Below are 27,279 nucleotides of genomic sequence, written 5' to 3'. Positions count from 1 at the left end.
CAGAGGCAATCAATGACTTCTAAAGTAAATTGGGCCTGGATGGATGCTCTTTCGGACGGTCGGTGCAGGCTTGATGGGCCAAATGGCCTCCTTCTGCAGTGCAGAGATGTACCTATAAGAAAGTGGAGACCAGAGTAGCTAACGGGGTATAAAAGGGGGTAATCTAAGTAAGAGACACGTAGTACATAACATGTGGAGTTTATACTTGGATCACTCAATGAAGAAGACCAACAAGTTCAGTAGCAAACAAGAGGTTAGTGAATTGCACACTAAGCATGATGGGACATAAAACCAACCAGACTTGACCACATTCCGAAGGGCAGACACATACAGAATTCACTCTGTTGAGCTTGGCAGGAATATGCCTGATCCTCAGCTCCACACAGCCTTGGCTAATTAGACAATGACACAAGTCAGAGACAGTAGGAAGGAAACGGTTGTTTGTGTAAGACATTGAGGACGATGGATAAGAGGGGTTTGACAAAAAGCACGGGCTGATCACGCAGTACCACGATGCACAACAGTTCATTTGACTGGTCCGTGTATGTAATCTGTGGCTAATGATTGGATGATGCCCAACCGAGGGGAGTGGTAGCCATTTTTACAAATGTACAATAATGAACACACAAACGATGTACAGTAAGAGTGATTTGGAAACTGCCCCGAAACACTCTCTCTCGTACGTTGAACAAACTTGGAGACTAAAAGCCACTTTACAGAGTTGCTGTCTCCGCCAGTCTTTGTATGAACTAAACCAGTTTAATACTTAGCCTCTGAAAAACGCTTCAACAGGGTACGATGTCTTAATTAATGTGTCAGGAACGCCTCCTGCCCATTCTTCCTCATTGCGTACAGCTGTTAAAATGGGCCAGATTCCTTGTCACATTTGAGGGACCAGCCTCCCCGAACAGGCGCCGGAATGTGGCGACTAGAAGCTTTGCACAGTAACTTCATTGAAGCCTACTTGCGACAATAAGCGATTATTATTAAGATGGGGGTAGCCTCTCTGAGGTGCTGTCCTTTAATTCACCAAGGCCCCGTGCCTGTCCTTTTAGGCTGACCTAAAAAACCCGAGCTATGGCCCGGTCCATCCATCAAACAACATCACTGAACAAAAACCTGATGAGCCGGTCATTAATCGCACTGGACTATGTGTGGAAACCTGAAATGACAACAGTGACTGTCCGGATCCCGGAAACTCCCGCCTGTTGTCAACGGACCCTTTATTAAAAAAATGTTTTTATTGCTTTTTCACACTTTTATGTTACACAATTCGTACTTTTAATTTACAAGTTTCATCGCCGCGCGTAGAGCGAAGGAACGAAAGAAAAATGAAAAATTCCAAGTGAGAGATAGGCCAAAGGGGAATGAGAAAAGGAAAACCAAAAATGATACAAACAAGGATCATTCCACATATTTACATGTCCTCCCCATGGCTGGGCACCTATTGGATGCTCTGCCATAGTTGGACTGCGGTATTTCTAACGGGCTATTGCCCCCCCTCCCTATCCACCCCCCCCCCCCCCCCCCCCCCCCCCCACCTTCCCTTTCCTTTGTGACCCGTGGCTCGCCCCCCGCTGCGCTCTACTGGTTACAAACAGGTCTTGGAATAAGTTGCCGACTGGCTTCCATGTTTTGTGGAAGCCCTCTTCCAACCTGTGGGTGGCAAATTTTATCTTCTCCAGTTGGAGGAATCCCGACAGGTCGGAGAGCCAGTCGGCAGCTTTGGGCGGTGCTGCTGATCGCCAGCTGGGCAGGATTCTTCGGCGGGCGATTAGGGAGGCAAAGGCTAGTGTGTCGTCCCCCCCACCCCCACCCCACCCCTTCCCCCATAAAGAGTTCTGGCTGATCCGAAATCTGAAGATTGCCACTTTTGGGCCTGGCTCCACCCTCACCCCCACAAGCTTGGACATTGCCTCGAAGAATGTTGTCCAGAACCCGACAGGCCCAGGACATGTGGGTGTGGTTGGCCACGCCTCCCCGGCACTGTTCACATTTTGCCTCCATTTCCGGGAAGAACCTGTCAATTCGGATTCTGGTTAGGTGGGCTCTTTCACCACCTTTAGCTGCATGAGGCTCGTCAACGGACCTTTCAATGGTCAGTTAAATTATCCGTCCTGCCCACGACGACTCCCGTAGAGGGCGGGAACCGAAAATTTGCCCCTATGTTTCAAAGCAGAAAGGCTCCATTAGGGAGTGGCACGGTGATGTAGTGGTTAGTACTGCTGCCTCACAGCACTGAGGACCCGGGTCCCTGTCCGTGTGGCGTTTGCACATTCTCCCCGTGTCTGCGTGGGTCTCGCCCCCTCAACCCAAAGTTGTGCAGCGTAGGTGGATTGGCCGCGCTATATTGCCCCTTAATTGGAAAAGTAAGTGCTCCATTCGGTTCTTTCGGACGCTCTTGAGTGTGTGAGATGTGCCAAATGAATGCAATCTCTTTCTTATTTACAGCTGAGAAGCGAAACAATCGAGGTCACGGTCACAACCCAGCGATTCCCGCAGGAAGAAAGCAGCTGCACGGGCAATGAGGCATAACCCAGCCAAATAGCTCACCGTCTGGGTCGGCACGCAAAGACCAGGAATAGATCAGGCAAAAAGAGGATGGGGGGGGGGGGGGACGGGACGGAAAGAAAGAAAAAGAAGCCTAAGGCTCAGGGTGGGTTCTGTAATTGCTAGGAATCACAGAATTTAGTTTACCATTCGGCCCATCGAGTGTGCGCCGGCCCTTGGAAAAGCCCATACCTCCAACCCCATCCCCGTCACCCCACTTAACCTTTTTGGACACAAAGGGCAATTTAGCATGGCCAATGGTTCAATTTGCAATTCTAATTCATCATCGCCTGTGGCAAAGGCAGAACATTGTTCTAGGTTTGTAGCTTATGAATGCAACCTGTGGACTTCCGGTTGCGGCGATGACCAGCTAAGCCGCACGTTTCGGCGGCTCCAGCTCGAACGGACCTTCGGGCTCTTTTAAGAGCCCCAACGGGGAATTTTTTCGGGACGAAACCCGGTGTGGGGTGAGACAACAGGGAGTCCCCCCCCCCCCCCCCACAACGAAAGAGAAAAATATCGGCGGCGGCGGCCAGATCGCGAAGAATCCTCGAGGACAGGGGCAGAAGGAAAAAGGAGCAAGATGGCGGCGGAGAGAGCCCAGGCGACATGGGGGCCGGACCAAGACGAATTTTTGAGACGGTGTGTGGAGCTGCTTCAGAAGGAGGTGCTGGCCCCGATGCTACAAGCAATTGAGGGGCTTAAGGAGGCACAAAAGACCCAGGAGATGGAGCTCCGCGTGGTGGAGCAGAAGGTGACGGACAACGAGGACGAGATCCTGGGCCTGCCGGTCAAAATGCAGACGCACGAGACGCTCCACAAAAAGTGCATTGAAAGGATTGAAGTCCTAGAAAACAGATCACGGAGAAAGAACCTCCGGATCCTGGGTCTCCCTGAGGGAGTGGAAGGAGCGGACGGCGGGGCTTACGTGAGCACGATGCTACGCTCGCTAATGGGAGCTGAGGCCCCCTCGGGTCCCTTGGAAGTGGAAGGGGCCCATCGGGTCCCTGCGAGGAGACCAAAGGCGGGAGAACCACCTAGGGCGACGATCGTGCAATTTCATCGCTTCAATGACAGAGAGGTGGTTCTGAGATGGGCCAAAAAGGTACGAAGTAGTAGATGGGAGAATGCGGTGGTACGGGTGTACCAGGATTGGAGTGCGGAGGTGGCGAGAAGGAGGGCGAATTTTAATCGAGCCAAGGAGGTGCTACACAAGGTGAAGTTCGGGATGTTGCAGCCGGCGCGACTGTGGGTCACGCACCAGGAGAGGCATCACTACTTCGAAACGGCGGAAGAAGCATGGACCTTCATTAAAAACGAGAAACTGGATCAGAACTGAGGGACTGATGTTGGAGGGGAAACGACAATGCTGATGTATATTTAGATGTAAATTGGGGAGGGGGGGATACTGAGAAATGTGGGCGCCGGTGGGGGGGGAAGAAGAGACATAGGCGGGGGATGGGGAATGGGAGTGGGGCGGCAGAGGGAGCTGCGCCACGAGGGGCGGGACGGTTCTAGAGAACACGGGGCTTATTGTTCTTGTTCCCGCGCCAGAAAGATGATGGCGGGAAGATAGGCGCAAGGTAGATGGGAGTTCCCCACACGGGGGGGTCAAGGAGAGAGCGGGAGAAGCCGGGGTCAGTTGAAGTCAGCTGACTTTCGGAAGCAATATGGGGGGAGTAATCATGCTAGATGGGGATCTAGCGGGGTGGGGGGTGGGATAACTGGGTTGCTGCTGCAGAGATCGAAGAGGAACTGGTAAAAAAGGTGGTCGGGGCGGGAATGCGCCGCCTGGGGAACGGTTGGGTGCGCGGAACCGGGATGTGGGACTGGCCTAGAGAGGGTGATGGCTAGTCGACAGGGGAGGGGGGCAGGCAGCCCCCCAGTTCGGCTGATCACGTGGAACGTGAGAGGCCTAATTGGGCCGATTAAAAGGGCCCGAGTGTTCGCGCACTTGAAAGGACTGAGGGCAGACGTGGCCATGCTTCAGGAGACGCACCTGAAGGTGGCGGACCAAGTTCACATATGTTTTGGTTGTGTCCGGCACTGGAGGGGTATTGGAAGGGAGTGACGGGAGTGATTTCGCAGGTGGTGAAGGCCCGGGTCAAACCAGGCTGGGGGCTAGCTCTATTTGGAGTTGCGGATGAGCCGGGAGTGCAGGAGGCGAAAGAGGCCGATGTCGTGGCCTTTGTGTCCCTGGTAGCCCGGCGTAGGATTTTACTCATGTGGAAGGAAGCGAAACCCCCCGGACTGGATAAACGATATGGCGGGGTTCATAAGACTAGAGCAGATGAAGTTTGCGCTGAGAGGATCGGCTCAAGGGTTCACCAGACGGTGGCAACCGTTCCTCGACGACCTAGCGGAACGTTAGAGGGAAGATAGATGGCCAGCAGCAGCAACCCAGGGGGGGGGGGGGGGGGGGGGGGGAGGAGGGAGGGGGGGGAAATTGTTTGGGTTTTTGGAGGGGGAGTATTACTTTGTGTTATTTGGTTAGTTTACCATGTTAGTTAAACAATGTTATATTGCAGTTATCATGTTACCTTTTTTTTGATTTGTAAGGGAAAAAACTGTGTTTGAAAACTTTAATAAAATATATTTAAAAAAAAAAAATGAATGCAATCTGAGCCACACCATCAGGGCCGCAGGAGGAAACCAGCAGTCAGGCAAACAGCCTGGTGTTTGATATGAGCCGGAGGAAAAGGGCGAGGCTATGATCAAAATGTAAATTCTGCCGCAACGTTTACACAACAGCAGCCGCTTTGTCAGCCAGCCCCAGCTGTTGGTTGGAAACGGTTTGAGCCGTATTTACAGTGCTTGCCGATTGCTGAGAAACTTGGCTCAATGATCTGGGAAATGCCACAGATTATCCCCCGAACGAGCAACTGGAAAACAACTCACTGCTGAACCCAATCTGCTGGAGCTTTTATTCAATCAAAAAATAAATATTACAAAATAAAGTACAAAATAGGGCTTCGCGGTACCACAGTGGTTAGCACAGTTGCTTCACAGCTCTAGGGTCCCAGGTACGATTCCCGGCTTGGGTCACTGTCTGTGCGGAGTCTGCACATCCTCCCCGTGTGCGCGTGGGTTTCCTCCGGGTGCTCCCACAGTCCAAAGACGTGCAGGTTAGGTGGATTAGCCGTGATAAATTGCCCTTAGTGTCCAAAAAAAGGTGAGATGGGGTTATTGGATTACAGGGATAGGGTGGAGGCATGGGCTTAAGTAGGGTGCTCTGTCCAAGAGCTGGTGCAGACTCGATGGGCCGAACGTCCTCCTTCTGCACTGTAGATTCTATAAATTCTATGATAAAGGCAGCACAGTGGCCAGCACCGCTGCCTCACAGCTCCAGGGCCCCGGGTTCGATTCCGGCCTCCAGTGACTGTCTGTGTGGAGTTTGCACGTCCTCCTGAGAACGTGTGGGCCTCCTCGGGAGTCAAGTCAGGATTTCTCATCATCAGCCCACCAACTCACCTGGGGAAGGAGCAGCGCTCCAAAAGCTAGTGATTTGAAACAAACCCGTTGGACTTTAACCTGGTCTTGTAAGACTTCTCACAAGGATTTCATAGCACAGCATTTGGAAAGCAGTGGTATAATCAGATAAAGTCAGAATGGATTTATGAAAGGAAATCAACAGGAATTCTTTGAAGATGTAACTGGTAGAGTTGACCCGGGAGAACCGGTGGATGTGGTTTATTTAGGCTTTCAGAAGGCGTTCGATAAGGTCTCACATAGCAGATTACTGTGCAAAGGTAAAGCACATGGGATTGCAGGTATTGTCTTGAAATGGATAGAAAGCTGGTTAGCAGACAGGAAGCAAAAAGTTGGAATAAATGGATTTTTTTCCGATTGGCAGGCAGTGACTAGTGGGGTACTGCAGGGACCTGTGCTTGAAACCAAACTGTTCACAGTATGTATTAATGATTTGGACGAGAGAACTAAATGTATTCGCTCCAAATTTGCAGATGATACAAAGTTGGGTGGGAGGGTGAGCTGTGAGGAGGATGCGGAGATGCTTCAGCGGGATTTGGACAGGCTGAGTGAGTGGGCACAGGCATGGCAGATGCAGTATAATGTGGATAAATGTGAGGTTATCCGCTTCGGTAGCAAAAATAGGAAGGCAGATCATTATTTGAATGGGTGTAAATTGAGAGAGGTGGATACTCAGCGAGACCTTGGCGTCCTTAGGAGGCAATTCAGCCCTTCGAACCTGCTCCGCCATTTAATTCGATCGTGGCTGATCAGGGCTTCCTCATGGCGCCCAAGGTCCCTGGTTCGATCCCGGCCCCGGGTCACTGTCCGTGTGGAGTTTGCACATTCTCCCCATGTCTGCGTGGGTCTCACCCCCCCACACAACCCAAAGATGTGCAGGGTAGGCGGATTGGCCGGGCTAAATTGCCCCTTAATTGAAAAAAAAAAGAATGGGGTACTCTAAATTGCTATTTAAAAATCATGGCTGATCTGTTCCCGGTCTCAAAGCCACCTTCGTACCTGTTCCCCATATCCCTGTAATCCATTTTCTATCTGAAATATATCTGTCTCCCTCTTGAAACCATTTAATGATTCAGACTCTACCACACTATGGGGCATTGAGTCCTCGTGCATCAGTCGCTGAAAGTAAGCGTGCAGATACAGCAGGCGGTATCGAAGGCAAATGGTGTGTCGACCTTCATGGATGGAGGATTTGAGTGCAGGAATAGAGATGTTTTACTGCAGTTGGATGGGCCGTTGGTGAGACCACACCCGGAGTATTGTGTGCCGTATTGGTGTCCAGGTTTACTGGGCTGATTCCTGGGATGGCGGGACTGCAGCGGTTGGAGCCAAACGTTACTTTTGCCGAAATAAAAGCAGGAAACGCTGGGGAAACTCAACAGGCCTGCCAGCACCTGCGGAGAGAGGGAAGCGGAGTTAAGCGTTTCACGCCCGTACGACTTGAATGTCCGGATGGCTTTTTTGTTCTGAGGGAGAGCCACACGGACTCGAAATGTGAACTCCGATCCTCCCTCTCCGCAGGTGCTGCCGGGTTCCCCCAGCATTGTGCGTTTGCATTTCAGATTTACGACACCCGCACCCTTTTGCTTCTATCACTTCCGCCGGCCTTGCCAGTGATGCTCACACTCGAGAGAGTGAATTCCCTGGGTTTTGGGACGATACGCGGTGAATCGCTCCTTCGGAGGAGGGCCAGTGCCAAATGGCCCCCTTCGGCGTTGGAACCATTCTGCCTGCAATTAAAACGCCCCTCGCTCCCTGACATCCGTCACAAGGATGCCAATGATAAACTGGTCATCAATGTCAGACAAATAAACTATTTGAACTTTAATAAACGTTTTCTTCGGGCAAAACATGCAAGGGGATTGGAAAGCCTTCGACACAATTCTGTAAGGGTGGTGTTGCAATCAGATGCAATGCAGTTAAAGGCTGATTTCACAAGTTGTTGCCACATTAATTCACTCCGCCGGGATAATCAGATAAGGAGAGGGGATCAAACTGTCACCACAGACTGCTCCTGTCACCCTCTAGTGGCTGACTCTAGGGCTGGGAGCTGGTTGCACGAAGCAGGAGGTGTAAATGTCGTCGGGAATCCCTCAGAAAGCAAACTTGAGCCCCTCGTGCGACCAGGTTGATGAGAGGAAGGCCCGAGGCATCAGGGCTTTGGATTCAGAGAGGAGGTGGTCGGCCCGAGCTCCTGCTCGAGCAGGCTCTGCTGTAACAGCCCGTCCTGGTACTCGATCCCCACAATCTCGCACTGTGGCAGACACTCCTCCAGCATAATTCGCACCAGCCCCCGGTTGCACACAGCGGGAAGATCCGATAGGTCCAGGCGCTTCAGGTTCCTGTGGGATAAGAGCAAAAGGTCAGTGGCTCGAATCGTTACAGTGCATAAGGAGGCCATTCGGCCCATCAAGTCTGCACCAGCCCTCTGAAAGAGCATCCTACCTAGGCCCAATCCCCCTCCCCATCCCCACAAACTCGTAACCCCGCCCAACGCTTTGGACACTAAGGGCAATTTAGCATTGGCCAATCCACCGAACCTGCACACCGTTGGACTGTGGGAGGAAACCGGAGCACCCGGAGGAAACCCACGCAGACACGGGGAGAACGTGCAAACTCCACACAGACAGTCACCCGGCCGGAACCCGGGTCCCTGGAACTGTGAGGTAGCAGTACTAACCACCGCACCACCCAAATCTAACCAAAGGTAAAGCAGACATGAGACACGGGGAGAGTGGCAGCCACCTAGAACAGGAGATGTCAGCTGTCTGCTCGTCAGGTGGAGAAAGTAGTCAAGAAGCTTACCTTCATCGGCTGGGGCATTGAGTATAAAAATTGGCAAGTCATGCTGCAGCTGTATAGAGCCTTAGTTAGGCCACACTTGGAATATAGTGTTCAATCCTGGTCGCCACACTACTAGAAGGATGTGGAGGCTTTGGAGAGGGTACAGAAAAGGTTTACCAGTATGTTGCCTGGTGTGGAGGGTATTAGACCATAGAATTTACAGTGCAGAAGGAGGCCATTCAGCCCATCGAGTCTGCACCGGCTCTTGCAAAGAGCACCCTACCCAAGCCCACACCTCCACCCTATCCCCATAGCCCAGTAACCCCACCAACACTAAGGGCAATTTTGGACACTAAGGGCAATTTATCGTGGCCAATTCACCTAAGCTGCACGTCTTTGGACGGTGGGAGGAAACCGGAGCACCCGGAGGAAACCCACGCAGACACGGGGAAAACTTGCAGACTCCGCACAGACAGTGACCCAAGCCGGGAATTGAACCTGGGACCTTGGGGCTGTGAAGCAATTGTGCTAACCACTGTACTACCGTGCTGCATTAGCAATGAGGAGAGTTTGGATGAACCCCGTTTGTTCTCACTGGAACAACGGAGGTTGAGGGGCAACCTGATCGAAGTCTACAAAATTATGAGGGGCATGGACAGAGTGGATAGTCAGAGGCTTTTCCCAGGGTGGAAGAGTCAATTATTAGGGGACATAGGTTTAAGGTACGAGAGGCAAAGTTTAGAGGAGATGTGTGAGGGAAGTTTTTTGCTTACACAGGGTAGTGGGTGCCTGGAACTCGCTGCCGGAAGAGGTGGTGGAAGCAGATACGATAGTGACGTTTAAGGGGCGTCTTGACGTGAATAGGATGGGAACAGAGGGATACGGACCCCGGAACTGTAGAAGGTTTTAGGTTAGACGGGGCAGGAGGGCAGCACGGCGGCACATTGGTTAGCACTGCTGCCTCAAGGCGCCAAGGTCCCAGGTTCGACCCCAGCTCTGGGTCACTTTCCGGGGGGGGGGGGGGGGGGGGAGTTTGCACTTTCTCCCAGTGTCTGCGTGGGTTTTGCCCCCACAACCCAAAGATGTGCAGGGTAGGTGGATTGGCCACGCTAAATTGCCCCTTAATTGGAAAAAAATGAATTGGGTACACTAAATTTATGAAAAAAAAAGATTAGACGGGGCAGCATGGTTGGCGCAGGCTTGGGGGCCCGAAGGGCCTGTTCCTGTGCTGTACTTTTTTTTGTCGTCAGTGGAGTACAGCCTGTGCAGTTTTAGGTATCAGCCGTGGCTGAGTGGGCCGCAGTCTGACCTGCTGAGTCGGGAGGTTGTGGATTCAGGTCTCACTCCGTACGCTGGAGTACATAATCCAGGCCCACACTTCCTGTGCAGCACTGAGGGGGAGCTGCGACATCTGGAGTGTCGTCTTTCAGATGAGGTATGAAACTGTCCTCTCAGATGGAAGGAAAAGATCCCTTGGAGGAGCAGGGACGTTCTTCCCTGATGTCGTGGCCAATATTAATCCCTCAACAAACATCACTAAAAAAGCCTGACTATCTGGCTAATTATCACATTGCTTTTGATGCTTGCCACATCATTGTAGAATCGCCCCCCTTCAGGAGAGTAGTGAAGACACGGGAAATAAAGCTGGTGATTAAAACAATTAAGAAGGCAAATGGTATGCTCGCCTTTATTTGAAGGAGTTGGAGTATAAGAATAAGGAAATCTTACTGCAAATATATCAGGCTCTATCGAAACCACACCTGGGACTGTGGACTGGTTTCCTTACCTAAGGATGGTTATATTGGCTTTAGAGAGTGTGCAATAAAGGTTCACTAGATTGCTTCCCGGCTTGAGAGGATAGTCTTATAAGGACCGAGGCACAAGTCAGGAGTCTGATGGAAAACTCCCCACTTGCCTGGATGAGCGCAGCTCCAACAACACTCAAGAAGCTCGACACCATCCAGGACAAAGCAGCCCATTTAATTGGTACCCCATCCACGAACATTCACTCCCTCCACCACTGACGCACAGTGTCAGCCGTGTGTACCATCTGCAAGATGCACTGCAGGAACTTATTAAGGCTGCCTACCATCTAGAATGGTAAAAGCAGCAGATTCCTGGGAACACCTCCTCCTGGGAATCACCCTCCAAGTCACTCACCACCTTGACTCGGAAATATATCGTCGTTCCTTCAATGTCACTGGGTGAAAGTCCTGGGCTTCACTGGAGCATGCAAAGCAGGCCAAGGAAGGGCGTGTGGGCATGAGAGCAAAGTGCTCAAAGTTAAAATGGCATAGGGCGGCATGTGGCGCAGTGGTTAGCACTGCTACCTCACGGCGCCGAGGACCCGGGTTCGATCCCAGCCCCGGGTCACTGTCCGTGTGGAGTTTGCACATTCTCCCCGTGTCTGCGTGGGTCTCACCCCCACACCCCAAAGACGTGCAGGGTAGGTGGATTGGCCGTGCTAAATTGCCCCTTAATTGAAAATAAAGATTTTTAAAAGTTAAAATGGCACCTGTCACCCTGACTTTGAAATATATCGGCCGCTCCTTCAGTATCGCTGGGACAAAATCCTGGAACTCCCTCTCTAACAGCACTGTGGGTGTACCTACTCCACAGGGACTGCAGCGGGTCAAGGCGGCTCACCCATCACCTTCTCCAGGGGTCATTAGGGCTGGACAACAAATTCAGGCCTAGCCAGTGACACCCATATCCCGCAGGAAATGAATAAAACCAAATTGAGTGGAATGAGGCGATCACTGTAAACTGTAAATTCTTAAGCCATGCTGACAGAGTAAATGCAGAGAGCTTGCTTCCCCACACTGGAGGGTCTCGAACACAAGAGTCACAGAACAAGGGGTCAATCGGCCAAGACTCTCTCTCAATATCTCTTTTTATGGAGCTCAGGGGCTGGTTTAGCACACTGGGCTAAATCGCTGGCTTTTAAAGCAGACCCAGGCAGGCCAGAGCACGGTTCGATTCCCATACCAGCCTCCCCAAACAGGTGGCGGAATGTGGCGACTAGGGGCTTTTCACAGTAACTTCATTGAAGCCTACTCGTGACAATAAGCGATTTTTATTTTTCATTTCAGTGACATATTTTAATTCTCGATACTTCCGCCAAGCACCATGGGACAATTTAAAGAGCCATATAAATGCGGGTTGCCGCCTGAGCCAACTTGCTGCGTATAATCCATCCCGCCAAGACAGGGTGGCTGAAAAGAAGCTCATTTTATTCCCGCGATCTCAAAGGATGTGGGTGTTTAGCCACAATTCGCATTTCTCCCTTCCTGCAGATTTGCGAGGCCAATTTGTGTTGCTGAATAGATCATTCTGGCTAGTTTGCATCTTATTTTTTATAAATTTAGATACCCAATTTTTTTCCCCTCCCAATTAAGGGGCAATTTAGCGCGGCCAATCCACCTACCCTGCACATCTTTGGGTTTGTCGGGGCGAAACCCACACAAACACAGGGAGAAAGTGCAAACTCCACACGGACAGTGACCCAGAGCCGGGATCGAACCTGGGACCTCGACGCCGTGACGCAGCAGGGCTAATCCACTGCGCCACCGCGCTGGCCCAGTTTGCATCTTTTAAAGAAAAAAAAAATCTGTGGACATCACTGGGCTTACTGTCCTTCCCTAATTGCCCTATAGGAGGTGGTGACTTGTGAGCGAGTGTCATGTCAGCGGGCACGCAAGAGGCGACTATCACAATTACAAGGTGGTCGGTAGAAAATCCAACTGGGAAGCAGGCTGAATACAGATGGTTCAGAGGAGAGGTGAGGAGTAAATAGGAGAAGCGAAGAGGGATTATGACTAATGGCTGGAAGCCAAGAAAAAGGGGGAATCTCAAAGTCTTCTTGAAGCATATAAATGGGTGGTAAAAGGAGGAAGTGATCCGATTTGGTACCAAACAAGGGAATTTACACATGGGAGGCTGGGAGGTATGGCTGAGGTGTTAAATGATTACTCTGCGTCTATCTTTACCAAGGAAGCAGATGCTATGTAGGCCATGGTGACAAATGAGGAAACTCTGTCACCGGAAGGAATTTGAGAAGGAGGAGGTGTTGAATAGACTGATGGCATTTAAAGTTGACAAGACACCGACACGGGATGATACACATCTCAGGATATCATAAAATCCCTACAGTGCAGAAGGAGACCTTTCGGCCCACCGAGTCTGGCCTGACCCTCTGAAAGAACAGCCTAACTAGGCCCACTCCCCCACCCTAGCCCCGTAACCCCACCTAACCTGCGCATCTTTGGACTGTGGGAGGAAACCGGAGCACCCGGAGGAAACCCACGCAGACAGGGGGAGGACGTGCAGACTCCCCACAGTCACCCAAGGCCAGAATTGAACCCGAGTCCTTGGCGCTGTGAGGCAGAGGTGCTAACCACTATGCTGCCCTGCCACCTTGAAGGAAGCACGGTAACACAGTGGGTAGCACTGTGGCCTCACAGCGCCAGGGTCCCAGGTTCGATTCCCGGCTGGGTCGCTGTCTGTGCGGAGTCTGCACGTTCTCCCCGTGGGTTTCCTCCGGGTGCTCCGGTTTCCTCCCACAGTCCAAAGACGTGCTGTTACGTAATTTGAACATTCTGAGCCCTTGCTTTTCCTGATATATATTAATGACCCGGATCTTTGGTGTGCAGGGGACAATATCTAGTTTGTGGATTATACAAAACTTGGAAGCATTGTAAACTGTGAGGAGGACTTCAAAAAGATATAGACAAGGTTGTGAAGTGGGCAGAACAGTGGCGGATTAAATTCAATGCAGAGAAATATGAGGTGAAGCACTTTGGTAGGAAGAGCATGGGAGAGACTATAAAATAAAGCAAACAATTCTCAAGGGGATACAGGGGCAGAGGGACCAGGGTTCATATGTGCGTAGATCATTAAGAATGTCCGGTGGAGAGAGTAGTTAATAAAATATATAGTATCCTGAGCTTTATTAATTTAAAAAAAAGTTAGTGTTCCCAATTCATTTTTTCCAATTAAGGGGCAATTTAGCGTGGCCAATCCACCTAGCCTGCACATCTTTGGGTTGTGGGGGCAAAACCCACGCAAACACGGGGAGAATGTGCAAACTCCACACGGACAGTGACCCGGGGCCGGGATCGAACCTGGGACCTCGGCGCCGTGAGGCAGCAGTGCTAACCACTGCGCCACCGTGCTGCCCCCCTCCTGAACTTTATTAATAGGGGCAGAGAGTACAAGAGCGAGGAGGTTATTCTGAATTTCTACAAGACACTAGTTAATCCTCAGTTGGAATATTGTGCACAGTTCTGGACGCCACACTATAGGAAGGATGTGAACACATTGGAGAGAGAGCAGAAGAGGTTTACAAGAACGGTCCCAGGGATGGAAAACCTCAGTGATGAGGAGAGATTGGAGAGGTTGGGACTGTTCTCCTTGGAGCGAGGAAGGCCGAGAGGAGATTTGATAGAGATGTTCAAAATCAGGAGGGGCTGGACAGAGTAGACGGGGGAGAAACATAGGAAATAGGAGGAGCAGCCTCTCGAGCCGGCTCCACTGTCGGTTATGATCGCGGCTGATCAAGCAACTGCGTAACTTGTTCCCGTTATTCCCCCTCCCATATCCTTTGATCCCTGTAGCCCCCAGCTGAGAAGGAGCACCTCCAATAGCTCAGCTCTCGCTGACAGTGTCAGCCTGGAGTCAAGAGACGAGAGGACCACCGACAGAGCCGTGCCTGGCAACACCGAAGCAAAATTATTCTGCGCCAAACGGAATTAGCTGTGCCTGTCCCTGGCTGACCGTAACTTACTTCAGGTGGTGCAGCGAGGCCAGTCCTCGCTCCGTAACTCTAGGACAGCCGGAGAGTCGCAACTCTTCGAGCGAGTCTCCAAACACCTGCAGCCGACTCAGACACCAGTCATCGATGAAGGGGCAGTGGCTCAGATTCAAATACTTCAGTTCCTTCAAACACACTGAACGCACACAAGGACATTAGAAAGTTAAAGAGGTGGCATTTATATAGCGCCTCATTCATTGCCTCAAGATGTCCCAAAGCACTTTACAGCCAGTGCAGTCACTGTTAAACCTGTAGAATGAAACGGCACAGGAGGCCATTCGGCCCTTTGTGTTTATGCTAGGTCTTTGCTGGAACTATTCGACGAGTCCCATTCCCTGCTCTTTCCCTACAGCCCTCTGAATATTGTTCCCGACAAGTATTTACCCAGTTCCCCTTTGGAAAGTTACTGTCCAATCTGCCTCGGCCAGCCTTTCAGACAGTACGTTCCTGGTCACCACAACCCACTGTGCAAGAAAACGTTTCCACGTTTACTCAAGCGCTTTAAACCTGGGCCCTTCCGCCACTGGCAATGGTGGGGCTCCCTGCTGACTCCGAAGGCAGGAAACGCAGCAGCCAATTTGCGCACAGGAAGCTCCCACAAGTAGCACTGCCAGAAGATCAGGAAGCAAAGGCTCAGGGCTCAGGACACCTTTCACTGCGTTAGGGTGTCGCAAAGCGCCTTACAGTCAAATATGTCCGTTCGAAGTGCAATGTAGGAAACGGGGCGAGCCAATTTGTGCACTGCAACATCCCACACACAGAAGGTGCAGCTGAACAGGTAAATTGTTTTACACCTGTTGGCCGAGTTGTTGCTCTTCTTCAAAGTGGGTTCAATTTCAACTCAATTTCCCATCCGACAAACCTCTGACAGCGTAGCACTGAATTGCCCCCCCCTCGAGTGGGATCCTTTCTAAACACCTGAACAGGTAACCAGGTCTTCGTTTTGACATCGCATCTGATTGGGCAGTGGCTTTCCATCTGTGCTGTGGTGAAAGCCAGCCGGATGTCATGTGGTCAAGGTCTGTAATGGGGTCAAAGTGCAAGACGATCTGACTCAGGGCCACTAAAACTAGCGGCTGAGTTAACGTGGCCTTCTGCAAGCGACGTGCAAGAACACCAGTTTGATTTGTTTCAAGGGTTTCCTGGTGTTTCTGATCGGATACACGAGGACCGAGGTCAGTCAGGAGGCGAAAGAGGGGACAGATGCGGCCTGAGAGAATAACAATGTTTTGCATTTGTGTGGCACCTTTGAGATAATGAAACGTTGTTAGACGTTTAGCTGCTGTTGTATAAAGAGTCAAAGGTTCTGCTCCTTTTCCAACACCTGTAATTTACTTGAACAGACTCTGCACGAATCTCTAACATCACATCACCTGACACAAAGGCCACCTGAAGCCCCTTTTCATATCAGTGTCAATTATTGGATACTTAACATAAATGAGACAACTAATTGGAATGTCTCTTAACCCATTACTTAACAAACATCGCCAGGTGTTATTGAACCAAAATGTGATACTGAGGCAACAGATTCTAGGACAGGTGACCAAAAGCTAGATGAAAGGAGTTAGGGTTTAAGCAACATCTAGAAGGAGAGAGATAGACGGGGAGATTAGGCAGCATGGTGGAACAGTGGTTAGCACCGCTGCCTCACAGCGCCAGGGACCCGGGTTCGATTCCGGCCTCAGGTGATTGTCTGTGTGGAGTTTGCACGTCCTCCCCGTGTCTGCGTGGGTTTCCTCCGGGTGCTCCGGTTCCCTCCCACAAGTCCCGAAAGACGTGCTGTTAGGTAATTTGGACATTCTGAATTCTCCCTCCGTGTACCCGAACAGGCGCCGGAGAGTGGCGACTCGGGGCTTTTCACAACTTCCTTACAGTGTTAATGTGAGCCTACTTGTGACAATAAAAATTATTAAATTTAATTAATTGATTTGTGAGATCTGGGCGTTGCTGGCTGGGCCCCAATTGCCCTTGAACTGAGTGACTGGCTGGGCCATTTAAGAGTCAACCACATTGCTGTGGGTCTGGAGTCACATGTCGGCCAGACCGGGCAAGGACGGCAGATTTCCTTCCCCGAAGGACATCAGCGAGCCAGATGGGATTTTACGACAATGGTTCCATGGTCATCATTAGTTTTTTAAATTCCAGATTTTTTACTGAATTCAAATGTCACCATCTGCCGTGGTGGGATTCGAACTCGGGTCCCCAGAGCATTACCCTGGGTCTCCAGATCACTAGTCCAGTGGCAATACCACTCTGCCACTGCCTCCCCCAAACTTACACAGGGAAAGCTTCTACAACCAGCAATGAGACAAATGACCTGATCTAGGACTCACCTCGTGTTAAAATCCCATCACAGAAGGAGGCCCATCGTCTCAGCAGCCGCTCTCCAAGCGTGAATCATGACTCAGTGCCACACCCCTGCCTTTTCCCCGCACCCCTGCACATTGTTCCTATTCAAATAACCACCCAATGCCGTCTGGAAGACCCGACTGAACCTGTGTGGGAGGGGAGGGGGGGGCCTTGGTGTGAGCAAATTGGTTGCCACATGTTTCTACTTTACGTCAGTGAGGTTATTTTATAAATACACCATTACCTGTAAAGTGCTCGGGCAAGTTCTGAGGTTCTAAAAGGCGCCACTTAATTTAAGTCTTATCCTTCCAGGCTGGAACCAGGAGAGAGAAACTTGTCTGTGAATCTTTTGAGGGACAGACCTGGCTAATTTCGCTCAGCCCTCACCTAAATTCTCCAGCCCGTCATAGGTCATCGAGGAGCCGCTGGCGTCGACACCTTCGAGTGGGACCTCTTTGTGCTTCAGGAAGTCCCAGCTGAAGTTCCCCCTTCGATCTGCCCGGTACCACGCCTCCTGGCCTGCAAACCTGCAAACAAGACAGGTCTGAATCATCGTCTGGGGCTTAGCGAAAGGCACAATGAACCACGGGCATTCTTAACATACAAGGGAGCCAATTGTATCTGTGCTGACGTATTGCCAGGGCTTTCCAAAATTCCAGTTGAAAAGGTTTTCAATGTCGTAAAAGCGTTGGTAGAGTTTCAGCAGCCACCGCTGTGCCCAGCGACCCTGTGCCAGCCTGGAGGGGTCAGAGTGCGCCCAACAGCGGCCTGGCACCAGCAGCTGCTGGGCAGCAACCTGAAATTAGACAGAGTGAGTCACCGACCATCATCGGGCCGGAGCGGTGACACCGACAGTCCCCCCTCCCCCACACTGACCAGTGACACTGCTCCCCCCCCGCACTGACCCCCCTCCCCCACACTGACCCCCCCCCGCACTGAACCCCCCACCCCCACACTGCCCCCCCTCCCACACTGCCCCCTCTCCCCCACACTGCCCCCCTCCCCACACTGAGCTCCTCCCCCACACTGAGCCCCTCCCCCTCACTGACCCCCCTCCCCACACTGACCCCCCCTCCCCCTCACTGAGCCCCCTCCCCCACACTGACCTCCCCTCCCCACACTGAGCTCCTCCCCCACACTGAGCCCCTCCCCCTCACTGACCCCCCTCCCCACACTGACCCCCCCTCCCCCTCACTGAGCCCCCTCCCCCACACTGACCCCCCCTCCCTCACACTGACCCCCCTCCCTCACACTGACCCCCCCTACCCACACTGACCCTCTTCCCCCACACTGACCCCCCTCCCCCACACTGACCCCCCTCCCCACACTGACCCCCCCTCCCCCTCACTGAGCCCCCTCCCCCACACTGACCTCCCCTCCCCACACTGAGCTCCTCCCCCACACTGAGCCCCTCCCCCTCACTGACCCCCCTCCCCACACTGACCCCCCCTCCCCCTCACTGAGCCCCCTCCCCCACACTGACCCCCCCTCCCTCACACTGACCCCCCTCCCTCACACTGACCCCCCCTACCCACACTGACCCTCTTCCCCCACACTGACCCCCCTCCCCCACACTGACCCCCCCTCCCCACACTGACCCCCCCTCCCCCACACTGACCCCCCTCCCCCACACTGACCCCCCCTCCCCCACACTGACCCCCCCTCCCCCTCACTGGCCCCCCTCCCCCACACTGAGCCCCTCCCCCACACTGAGCCCCTACCCCTCACTGACCAAAATTAATCCCCATGCACTGCCAATAGTCCTGGCTCTTTGAAAGGCAAAATACGGCGGGTGCGCCGAGGACCCGGGTTCAATCCCGGCCCCGGGTCACTGTCCGTGTGGAGTTTAGCATTCTCTCCGCATCTACGTGGGTCTCACCCCCACAACGCGAAGATTTTTATTTTTACATTTATTTTTTATTTTTTCATAAATTTACTGTACCCAATTCATTTTTTCCAATTTATGGGCAATTTAGCGCGGCCAATCCACCTACCCTGCACATCTTTGGGTTGTGGGGCTGAAACCCACGCTAACACGGGGAGAATGTGCAAACTCCACACGGACAGTGATCCAGAGCCGGGATTGAACCTGGAAACCCGGCGCCGTGAGGCAGCAGTGCTAACCCACTGCGCCACCGTGCTGCCCTCTCACAACCCAAAGATGTGCAGGGAAGGTGGATTGGCCGAGCTAAATTGCCCCTTATTTGGGGAGAAAAAAAAAATTTGGTACGCGGGTGCTGGAGATCGGAAATATTACCGGAAAAGGCCAGAAATTCCCAGCAGGTCCGCAAGCAAATGCGGAGAGAGAAGCAGACATTAACACTGCAGATTTAACTTTTCAGCAGAACTGAAAAATCTCAGAGATGAAACAGATTTTAGGCAAGTTCGGAGGTGAGGCAGGAAGTGTGGTGGGGCAGGGGTGTGGGAGTAAATTAGAGCAACAAACAGATTGCATAAATTATCAAAAGGATCTGTTCCAGCTCCTGCTGTCTGGAAACATGGTGTTACGATCTGAAATTGTTGGCTCGATGTTGAGTAAACAACAACTTGAGTAAACAGCGTTTAAGGAATAACATTAAGTGTAAGTAGGTGTGTACGTGCGTGTCTGAGCGCGTGTGAGGCTGTATCTGTGCGTGTGTCTGTGTCTGTGTGTGTATCTTGTGGTCATCTAATCAGGGCCTAGTTTTAAGGCCAATTAAATTGGATAATCTTAAATTAAAGAATTGGGCATTTTAAAATCATACTGCAGTCAAACCTCAGACAGGCTGTTGGAACCCAGACTTGACCAAAGTCAAATACTCAATCGACAGGCAAGCTGCCAGAACATGTCTGGACCTGTTTGTAATAAGTCCACGGAGGCAGAAGTCCCTTCCCCTGAATCCCTTTTATTAACAAAACCAACAGCAGTATGACCAGGTGTATTCAGCTCGCTGTCTACACTGGGCACGCAGGCGTAAAGAACATAAGAACTAGGAGCAGGAGTAGGCCATCTGGCCCCTCGAGCCTGCTCCACCATTCAATGAGATCATGGCTGATCTTTTGTGGACTCAGCTCCACTTTCCGGCCCGAACACCATAACCCTTAATCCCCTTATTCTTCAAAAAACTATCTATCTTTATCTTAAAAACATTTAATGAAGGAGCCTCTACTGCTTCACTGGGCAAGGAATTCCATAGATTCACAACCCTTTGGATGAAGAGGTTCCTCCTAAACTCAGTCCTAAATCTACTTCCCCTTATTTTGAGGCTTTGTCCCCTAGTTCAGCTTTCACCCGCCAGTGCAAACAACCTGCCCGCACCTGTCCTATCTATTCCCTTCATAATTTTGTATGTTTCTATAAGATCCCCCCTCATCCTTCTGAATTCCAACGAGTACAGTCCCAGTCTCTCCTCGTAATCCAACCTCTTCAGCTCTGGGATTAACCTAGTGAATCTACTCTGCACACCCTCCAGTGCCAGTACGTCCTTTCTCAGGTAAGGAGACCAAAACTGAACACAATACTCCAGGTGTGGCCTCACTAACACCTTATACAATTGCAGCATAACCTCCCTAGTCTTAAACTCCATCTCTCTAGCAATGAAGGACAAAACTCCATTTGCCTTCTTAATCACCTGTTGCACCTATAAACCAACTTTTTGCGACTCATGCACTAGCACACCCAGGTCTCTCTGCACAGCAGCATGTTTTAATATTTTATCATTTAGATAATAATCCCTTTTGCTGTTATTCCTAGACTGTCATTACACTGTCCCATTCAATCACCTATCAAATATTCATTACTGAGATCCAGCAGATCTTCGTACCCCATTGAAATGCACAGGTCTATTGTCCGTAGCGCGGATCGAGCCAGACTGTCTGTCACCCAGAGTATCTACCATTACCGTATATGGGGACAGGTCATGTGCAGCCCACACCGCCAGAGATGGGACACCTGCGGTGGGCTCAGGTGGCCTGTCAAACAGTCATCAACCGGACCATTGGCTGCTGGGACCCCCTCCAAGATCTCATTGGCCGGAAGCCAGAGAAGTTTCTGGAAAGGCGGGGAGAGAGGGGGATAAAGGTAGGCAACTCAGAGACACCAGCAGCAAAGACTCGGTGTGTGAGGTGACCTTGACCAGACGGAAGCAAGCAAGAGCCAGCGAGAATCATCTTTGCAAAGAGAAAGCAGAGGGACTGAGGGATCGGATCTACAGCATACCAAACCACCTTTGCAGGTGTCTAGTCAGATCCTGGGTGTTTCTTGTATATATAGTGGGCAATTTACAGGTTGACTATATTTAATAAAGTGTGTTGCATTATATCCGTGTCTGTACTTTGCTCTCCTCATCAATAAAGACACCTGGGTAAACTTTGATTAAGGAACTGGCTGAAGTATCTGAATTGGACAGGTACAACAATCTGCTTGTGTCCATGTGTTTATGTATATGCGCCTGTGTCTGTGTGTGCATGTGTGTCAGTATCTGTGTGTGGGTGTATGCATCTATATAGAACATTACAGCGCAGTACAGGCCCTTCGGCCCTCGATGTTGCGCCGACCTGTGAAACCACTCTAAAGCCCATCTACACTATTCCCTTATTGTCCATATGTCTATCCAATGACCATTTAAATGCCCTTAATGTTGGCGAGTCCACTACTGTTGCAGGCAGGGCATTCCACGCCCTTGCTACTCTCTGAGTAAAGAACCTACCTCTGACATTTGTCCTATATCTATCTCCCCTCAATTTAAAGCTATGTCCCCTCGTGCTAGACATCACCGTCCGAGGAAAAAGGCTCTCGCTGTCCACCCTATCCAATCCTCTGATCATCTTGTATGCCTCAATTAAGTCACCTCTTAACCTTCTTCTCTCTAATGAAAGCAGCCTCAAGTCCCTCAGCCTTTCCTCATAAGATCTTCCCTCCATACCAATCAACATTCTGGTAAATCTCATCTGCGCCCTTTCCAATGCTTCCACATCCTTCCTATAATGTGGCGACCAGAATTGCACGCAATACTCCAAATGCGGCCACACCAGAGTTTTGTATAGCTGCAACATGACCTCATGGCTCCGAAACTCAATCCCTCTACCAATAAAAGCTAACACACCGTACGCCTTCTTAACAACTCTCTCACCTGAGTGGCAACTTTCAGGGATCTATGTACATGGACACCGAGATCTCTCTGCTCATCCACACTGCCAAGATCACCCTCACCATCCAAGGAAAAATGTGTGTGTGGCTGTGTCTGTGTGTTTCTGTGTCTGTATCTGTGTGTGAGTGGGGCAGTGGTACTTCCTGTAGTTTTTGAGTTGAAGTGTTTTGAAATATACTTCTACAAATTTTATGAATAAAGTATATTTTTGGGGACAAAAATATTAAAATCGGGATTTCTCCACAGGCCAGACTGATGAATGCAGGTATCTCAGAGAGCTGAAGGCCTGGAGGAGGTTATCGAGATAGGGAAAGGAAGGATGAGAATGATAAAATTTAGGCATTGCCTGACCAGCAGCCCATGGTGGTCAGCAAGCACAGGGGTGATTGGTGAGTGTGACTTGCTGAGTTTATACACAGACGGTAGAATTTCGCCTCAAAGCAGATCAAAGCCCAGGACATGGTCAACATTCACCTGGGGACCGGGTAAGACCTGAGCGGGTGTCCCCAAGGGGGAAGGGGATGGGGAAATTCCCCACCGGATGGGAGTGGCTGAGGGGAATTGCATGGCTCCATTTAACATAGAGCATACAGTGCAGAAGGAGGCCATTCGACCCATCGAGTCTGCACCCACCCACTTAAGCCCTTACTTCCACCCTATCCCTCTAACCCAACAATCCCACCTACCCTTTTTGGACACTAAGGGCAATTTAGCACGGCCAATCCACCTAACCTGCACATCTTTGGAATGTGGGAGGAAACCGGAGCACCCGGAGGAAACCCACGCAGACACGGGGAGAACGTGCAGACTCCGCACAGACAGTGACCCAAGCCGGAATCGAACCTGGGACCTTGGAGCTGTGAAGCAATTGTGCTAATCACTGTGCTACCGTGCTACCAGGAAACCATTGTCGATTGTTGTAAAAATCCAGGTTCACGCGTGTCCTATAGGGAAGGAAATCTGCCCTCCTTACCCGGTCTGGCCTACTCGATGGGAGTTTTAAAAGGATGAGGGGGGAATCTTATTGAAACTTACAGAATATTGAGAGGCCAAGATAGAGTGGACGTGGAGAGGATGTTTTCACTGGTAGGGGAAACTAGAAACCGAGGGCACAGCCTCAGACTGTGAGGCTCTAAAACAGAGATGAGGAGGAATTTCTTCAGCCAGAGGGTGGTGAATCTGTGGAACTCTTTGCTGCAGAAGGCTGTGGAGGCCAAATTACTGAGTGTCTTTAAGACAGAGGTTCTTGATCAATAAGGGATTATGGGGCGAATGCAGGAGAATGGGGATGAGAAAGATATCAGCCTTGATCGAATGGCAGAGCTGACTCGATGGGCCGAGTGGCCTAATTCTTCTCCTATGTCTTACGGTCTACATGTGACACCAGACCCACGACAATGTAGTCGACTCTTAACTGCCCCCTCTTAGTGGGCAGCACGGTAGCACAGTGGTTAGCACCGTTGCTTCACAGCTCTCAAGGTCTCAGGTTCGATTCCCGGCTTGGGTCACTGTCTGTGCGGAGTGTGCACGTTCTCCCCCGTGTCTGCGTGGGTTTCCTCCGGGCGCTCCGGTTTCCTCCCACAAGTCCAAAGAGGTGCAGGTTAGGTGCATTGGCCACGCTAAACTGCCCTTAGTGTCCAAAAAGGTTGGGCGGGTTGCTGGGTTATGGGGATAGGGTGGAGGTGTGGGCTTGGGTCGGGTGCTTTTTACAAGGGCCGGTACAGACTCGATGGGCCGAATGGCCTGCCCCTGCACTGTAAATTTGATGAGCTTCTACGAAACAGCCAAACAAGACACCATCTTCTCGGGGACGTTTAGGGATGGCCAATGAACGTGGATGTGGTCACTCGCGTCCCGTGAACAAATAAAGGAAAAAGTGCGTCAGAACTGTTCAGAACTCTGACCCTCCCCCCCCCCACGCACACACACACAGCACAGGAAGGGTAACACCACAACATACCGTACACCTCCCCTCTGCTGCAGAATGTAGTGAGCGGCAGCAACATAAACGCCGTATGTGCTTTGGGTATATCCATAGTACCTGCAACAGAGAGAAAAGCTGCAATTATATGGTGCCTTTCACAGAGCTGGAATCACAGCAGCGCTGGTGGGTGACTATTCGGCCCCTTGTAGCTGTGATTTGGGTCATTGATTCCGCACCCCTGCCCTTTTCCCATAGCCCAGTGAGATCTTTCCATTCAACTATTTATTGACTATTTTTTGATTATGATTGAAGCTGCTTGCACCCCTCCCTCTCAGGCAGTACCTTCCAGTGCGCAGTATCACACTGTGTACAACAAGCACCTCTGGCCAATTTGCTTCAATCTACGTCCTCTGGTTGTTTATTTCGCAACCACTGCGAGCACTGTCCTCCCCCCTATTCACTCTATTTAAATAGTTCACCATTTTGAACACCTCTTTTAAATCTCCCCTTAGCCTTCTGTGGTGGAGGAAGCACGACCACAGTTTCTCCGGTTTCTCGCCCTCACCCCATTCGAGTAATGTCCTCGGCCCCTGCTCCGAGGACATGGACCTCCTCCCTCAAGAATTGTGCCCAGAATTGAGCACCGTACTCTTGCTAGAGCCTAACCTGTTTTCTTCCAGAATTTACAGTGCAGAAGGAGGCCATTCAGCCCACCGAGTCTGCACCGGCCCTTGGAAAGAGCACCCCACACCTCCATCCTATCCCCGTAACCCCACTTTTGTTTCTGGACACTAAGGGCAATTTAGTATGGCCAATCCACCTAACCCGCACATCTGTGGACTGTGGGAGGAAACCGGAGCACCCGGAGGAAATCTACGCAGACACGGGGAGAACGTGCAGACTCCGCACAGACAGTGACCCAAGCCGGGAATCGAACCTGGGACCCTGGAGCTGTGAATCAACTCTGCTAACCGTGCTGCCCTGTAAGGTATTTGAAAGGTTTATCCAAACTACAATATTCCAAGACAGTGGCGTAGTGGGGATGTCACTGGACTAGTAATCCAGAGACCCAGGGGAACGCTCTGGGGACCCAGGTTCGAATCCCACCACGGCAGCTGGTGGAAATTAAATTAAATTCATAAAATTTGGAATTGAAAGCGAGTCTCAGTGATAATGAAACCATTGCCGATTGTCGTAAAAACCCACCTGGTTCACTAATGTCCCCTTTAGGGAAGGAAATCTGCCGTCCTTACCCGGTCTGGCCTACCGTGTCTTCAGACCCCACAGCAATGGCCGGGTGGGACACTCCAATCAGTCCAAGGGCAATTAGGGATGGACAACAAACGCTGGCCGTGCCACATCCCAGGAAGGATTGAGAAGAGAAGAGAATTCCAAAGTAGCTCGCGGCCAATGAAGGATTTGTGAAGCTCAGTCACTGAGGGAAACGTGGCAGCCGGATCGCGCACAGCAAGGTCACAGAAACAGAAATGTGATCGTCAACACCTATTTTTGGTCAGAAGTGACCGTTAGAATTGTAGAATGGAACGGTACAGAAGGGGTGGGACGCAGTTGGGTTAACGTCACAGGGTTCGATCCCCATTCCGGCTGAGGCAGACCCGGGGCCTTTCTCCTCGCCCTACCCGTAGTGGAAGTTTAGGGCCCTGCGCCGTGGTTCCGCAAATAACCAGCAAGGCCTTGCCTTCGGGCAGCGAGCTTGAAGAGGAAGAGGAACAGTTCAGGAGCCAAAGGGTTAATAATCAGAGGGTAAAGACTTGAGAGTGACCGACAAAAGGACTTGAGGCAACTTGTGGGGGGACCTTTTTACGCAATGAGTGGTTAGGATTTGGGATGTGCTGAGTGATTAAGTGGCAGCTGCAGCCTTCAAAAGGGTAGCGGAAAAATATGCGAAGGAGAAAATGATACAGGGATGGGGGGAAGAGAGAAAGAAACTGGAACTAACTGGTTTGCGTGACGGCATGGTGGCACAGTGTTTAGCAATGCTGCCTCACAGCACCAGGGACCCGGGTACAATTCCGGCCTCGGGTCACTGTCTGTGGGAGTCTGCACGTTCTCCCCGGGTCTGCGTGGGTTTCCTGTGGGTGCTTGGGTTTCCTCCCACAATCCAAAGATGTGCAGGTTAGGTGGATTGGCCGTGATAAATTGCCCCTTAGCGTGCAAGGATATGTAGGTTAGGGTGGGGGAGTGGACCTGGGGAGGGTGTTCTTTCAGAGGGTGAGTACAGACTCGAGGGCCAAATTACCTCCTCTTAGGGGCTATCAGAGAGAACTACCCTGTTCAAAATAGAGTCTTGGGATGTTTTACAAGCATCTGAGGGGTGCACCAGGCCTCACTTTAATATTTCACTCAAAAGGGCCCCACCTCCGACAGTGCAGCACTCTCTCAGTGTAGCATTGCGAGCTTTATTGGGAGGCGGCGGCGTAGCAGTATTGTCACTGGACTAGAAAACCAGAGACCCAGAGTGATGCTCTGGGGACCCACGTTCAAATCCTGCCACTGCAGATGGTGAAATTTGAATTCATTAAAGATCTGGAATTAAGAGGTCGAATGATGGTTAGCACTGCTGCCTCGCGGCATCGAGGTCCCAGGTTCGATCCCGGCTCTGGGTCACTGTCCGTGTGGAGTTTGCCACATTCTCCCCGTGTTTGCGTGGGTCTCGCCCCCACAACCCAAAGATGTGCAGGGTAGGTGGATTGGCCGCGCTAAATTGCCCCATAATTGGGGAAAAAATTGGGCACGCTAAATTAAAAAACAGAAGTACAATGATGACATCATTGTCGACTGTCGTAAAAACCCACCTGGTTCACTGATGTCCTTTAGGGAAGGAAATCTGCCGTCCTTACCCGGTCTGGCCTGTATGTGGCTCCAGACCCACAGCGATGTGGTTGAATCTTAACTGCCCCCTCAAGGGCAATTAGGGATGCCCACGTTCCAGAAACGAATAAAAGAAAAATCAGCCTAGATGCTCAGGTCTGGAGTGGTGTTTTGGGCACGGCGGCCTCTGGCTCTGAGGCAGGTGTGTGACCCATTCAGCCAAGGCTGGCACTCAGTGGGACTGAGGCCAAAGACCCAGGCCAAGCACTGGCTGAGACCACAGCATGAACTGGAATCACTGAGCTTGTTCTGGTTCGATGCATGTTCCTGCTGAGCCACGTGGGAACTGGCCCCGCTCGCATCCTGTGTCAGGAAAAGTCAGATGGGTCATCAACCTGAACAACACCCTT

At 51.3% G+C, this 27,279-nt stretch overlaps 1 protein-coding gene across 1 annotated transcript; it reads right to left on the bottom strand.

Annotated features, from left to right (window-relative positions):
- Positions 1–7,848: 7,848 nt before the first annotated feature.
- LOC140402411 (distal membrane-arm assembly complex protein 2-like) lies at positions 7,849–24,231 on the bottom strand. Its single transcript, XM_072490175.1, has 4 exons — positions 24,074–24,231; positions 17,372–17,511; positions 14,609–14,771; positions 7,849–8,381 (listed from the first exon to the last, which is right to left on the bottom strand). The coding sequence occupies exons 2-4, from the start codon at positions 17,397–17,399 to the stop codon at positions 8,192–8,194; spliced, it is 381 nt and encodes a 126-aa protein (XP_072346276.1). The 5' UTR covers positions 17,400–17,511; positions 24,074–24,231; the 3' UTR covers positions 7,849–8,191.
- Between the last annotated feature and the right edge of the window lie 3,048 nt (positions 24,232–27,279).

Source organism: Scyliorhinus torazame, chromosome 25 (assembly GCF_047496885.1).
Source record: "Scyliorhinus torazame isolate Kashiwa2021f chromosome 25, sScyTor2.1, whole genome shotgun sequence".
Taxonomy (NCBI): domain Eukaryota; kingdom Metazoa; phylum Chordata; class Chondrichthyes; order Carcharhiniformes; family Scyliorhinidae; genus Scyliorhinus; species Scyliorhinus torazame.
The sequence above is the reverse complement of the archived record's forward strand: the minus strand, read 5'-3'. Positions and strand labels throughout refer to the sequence as shown.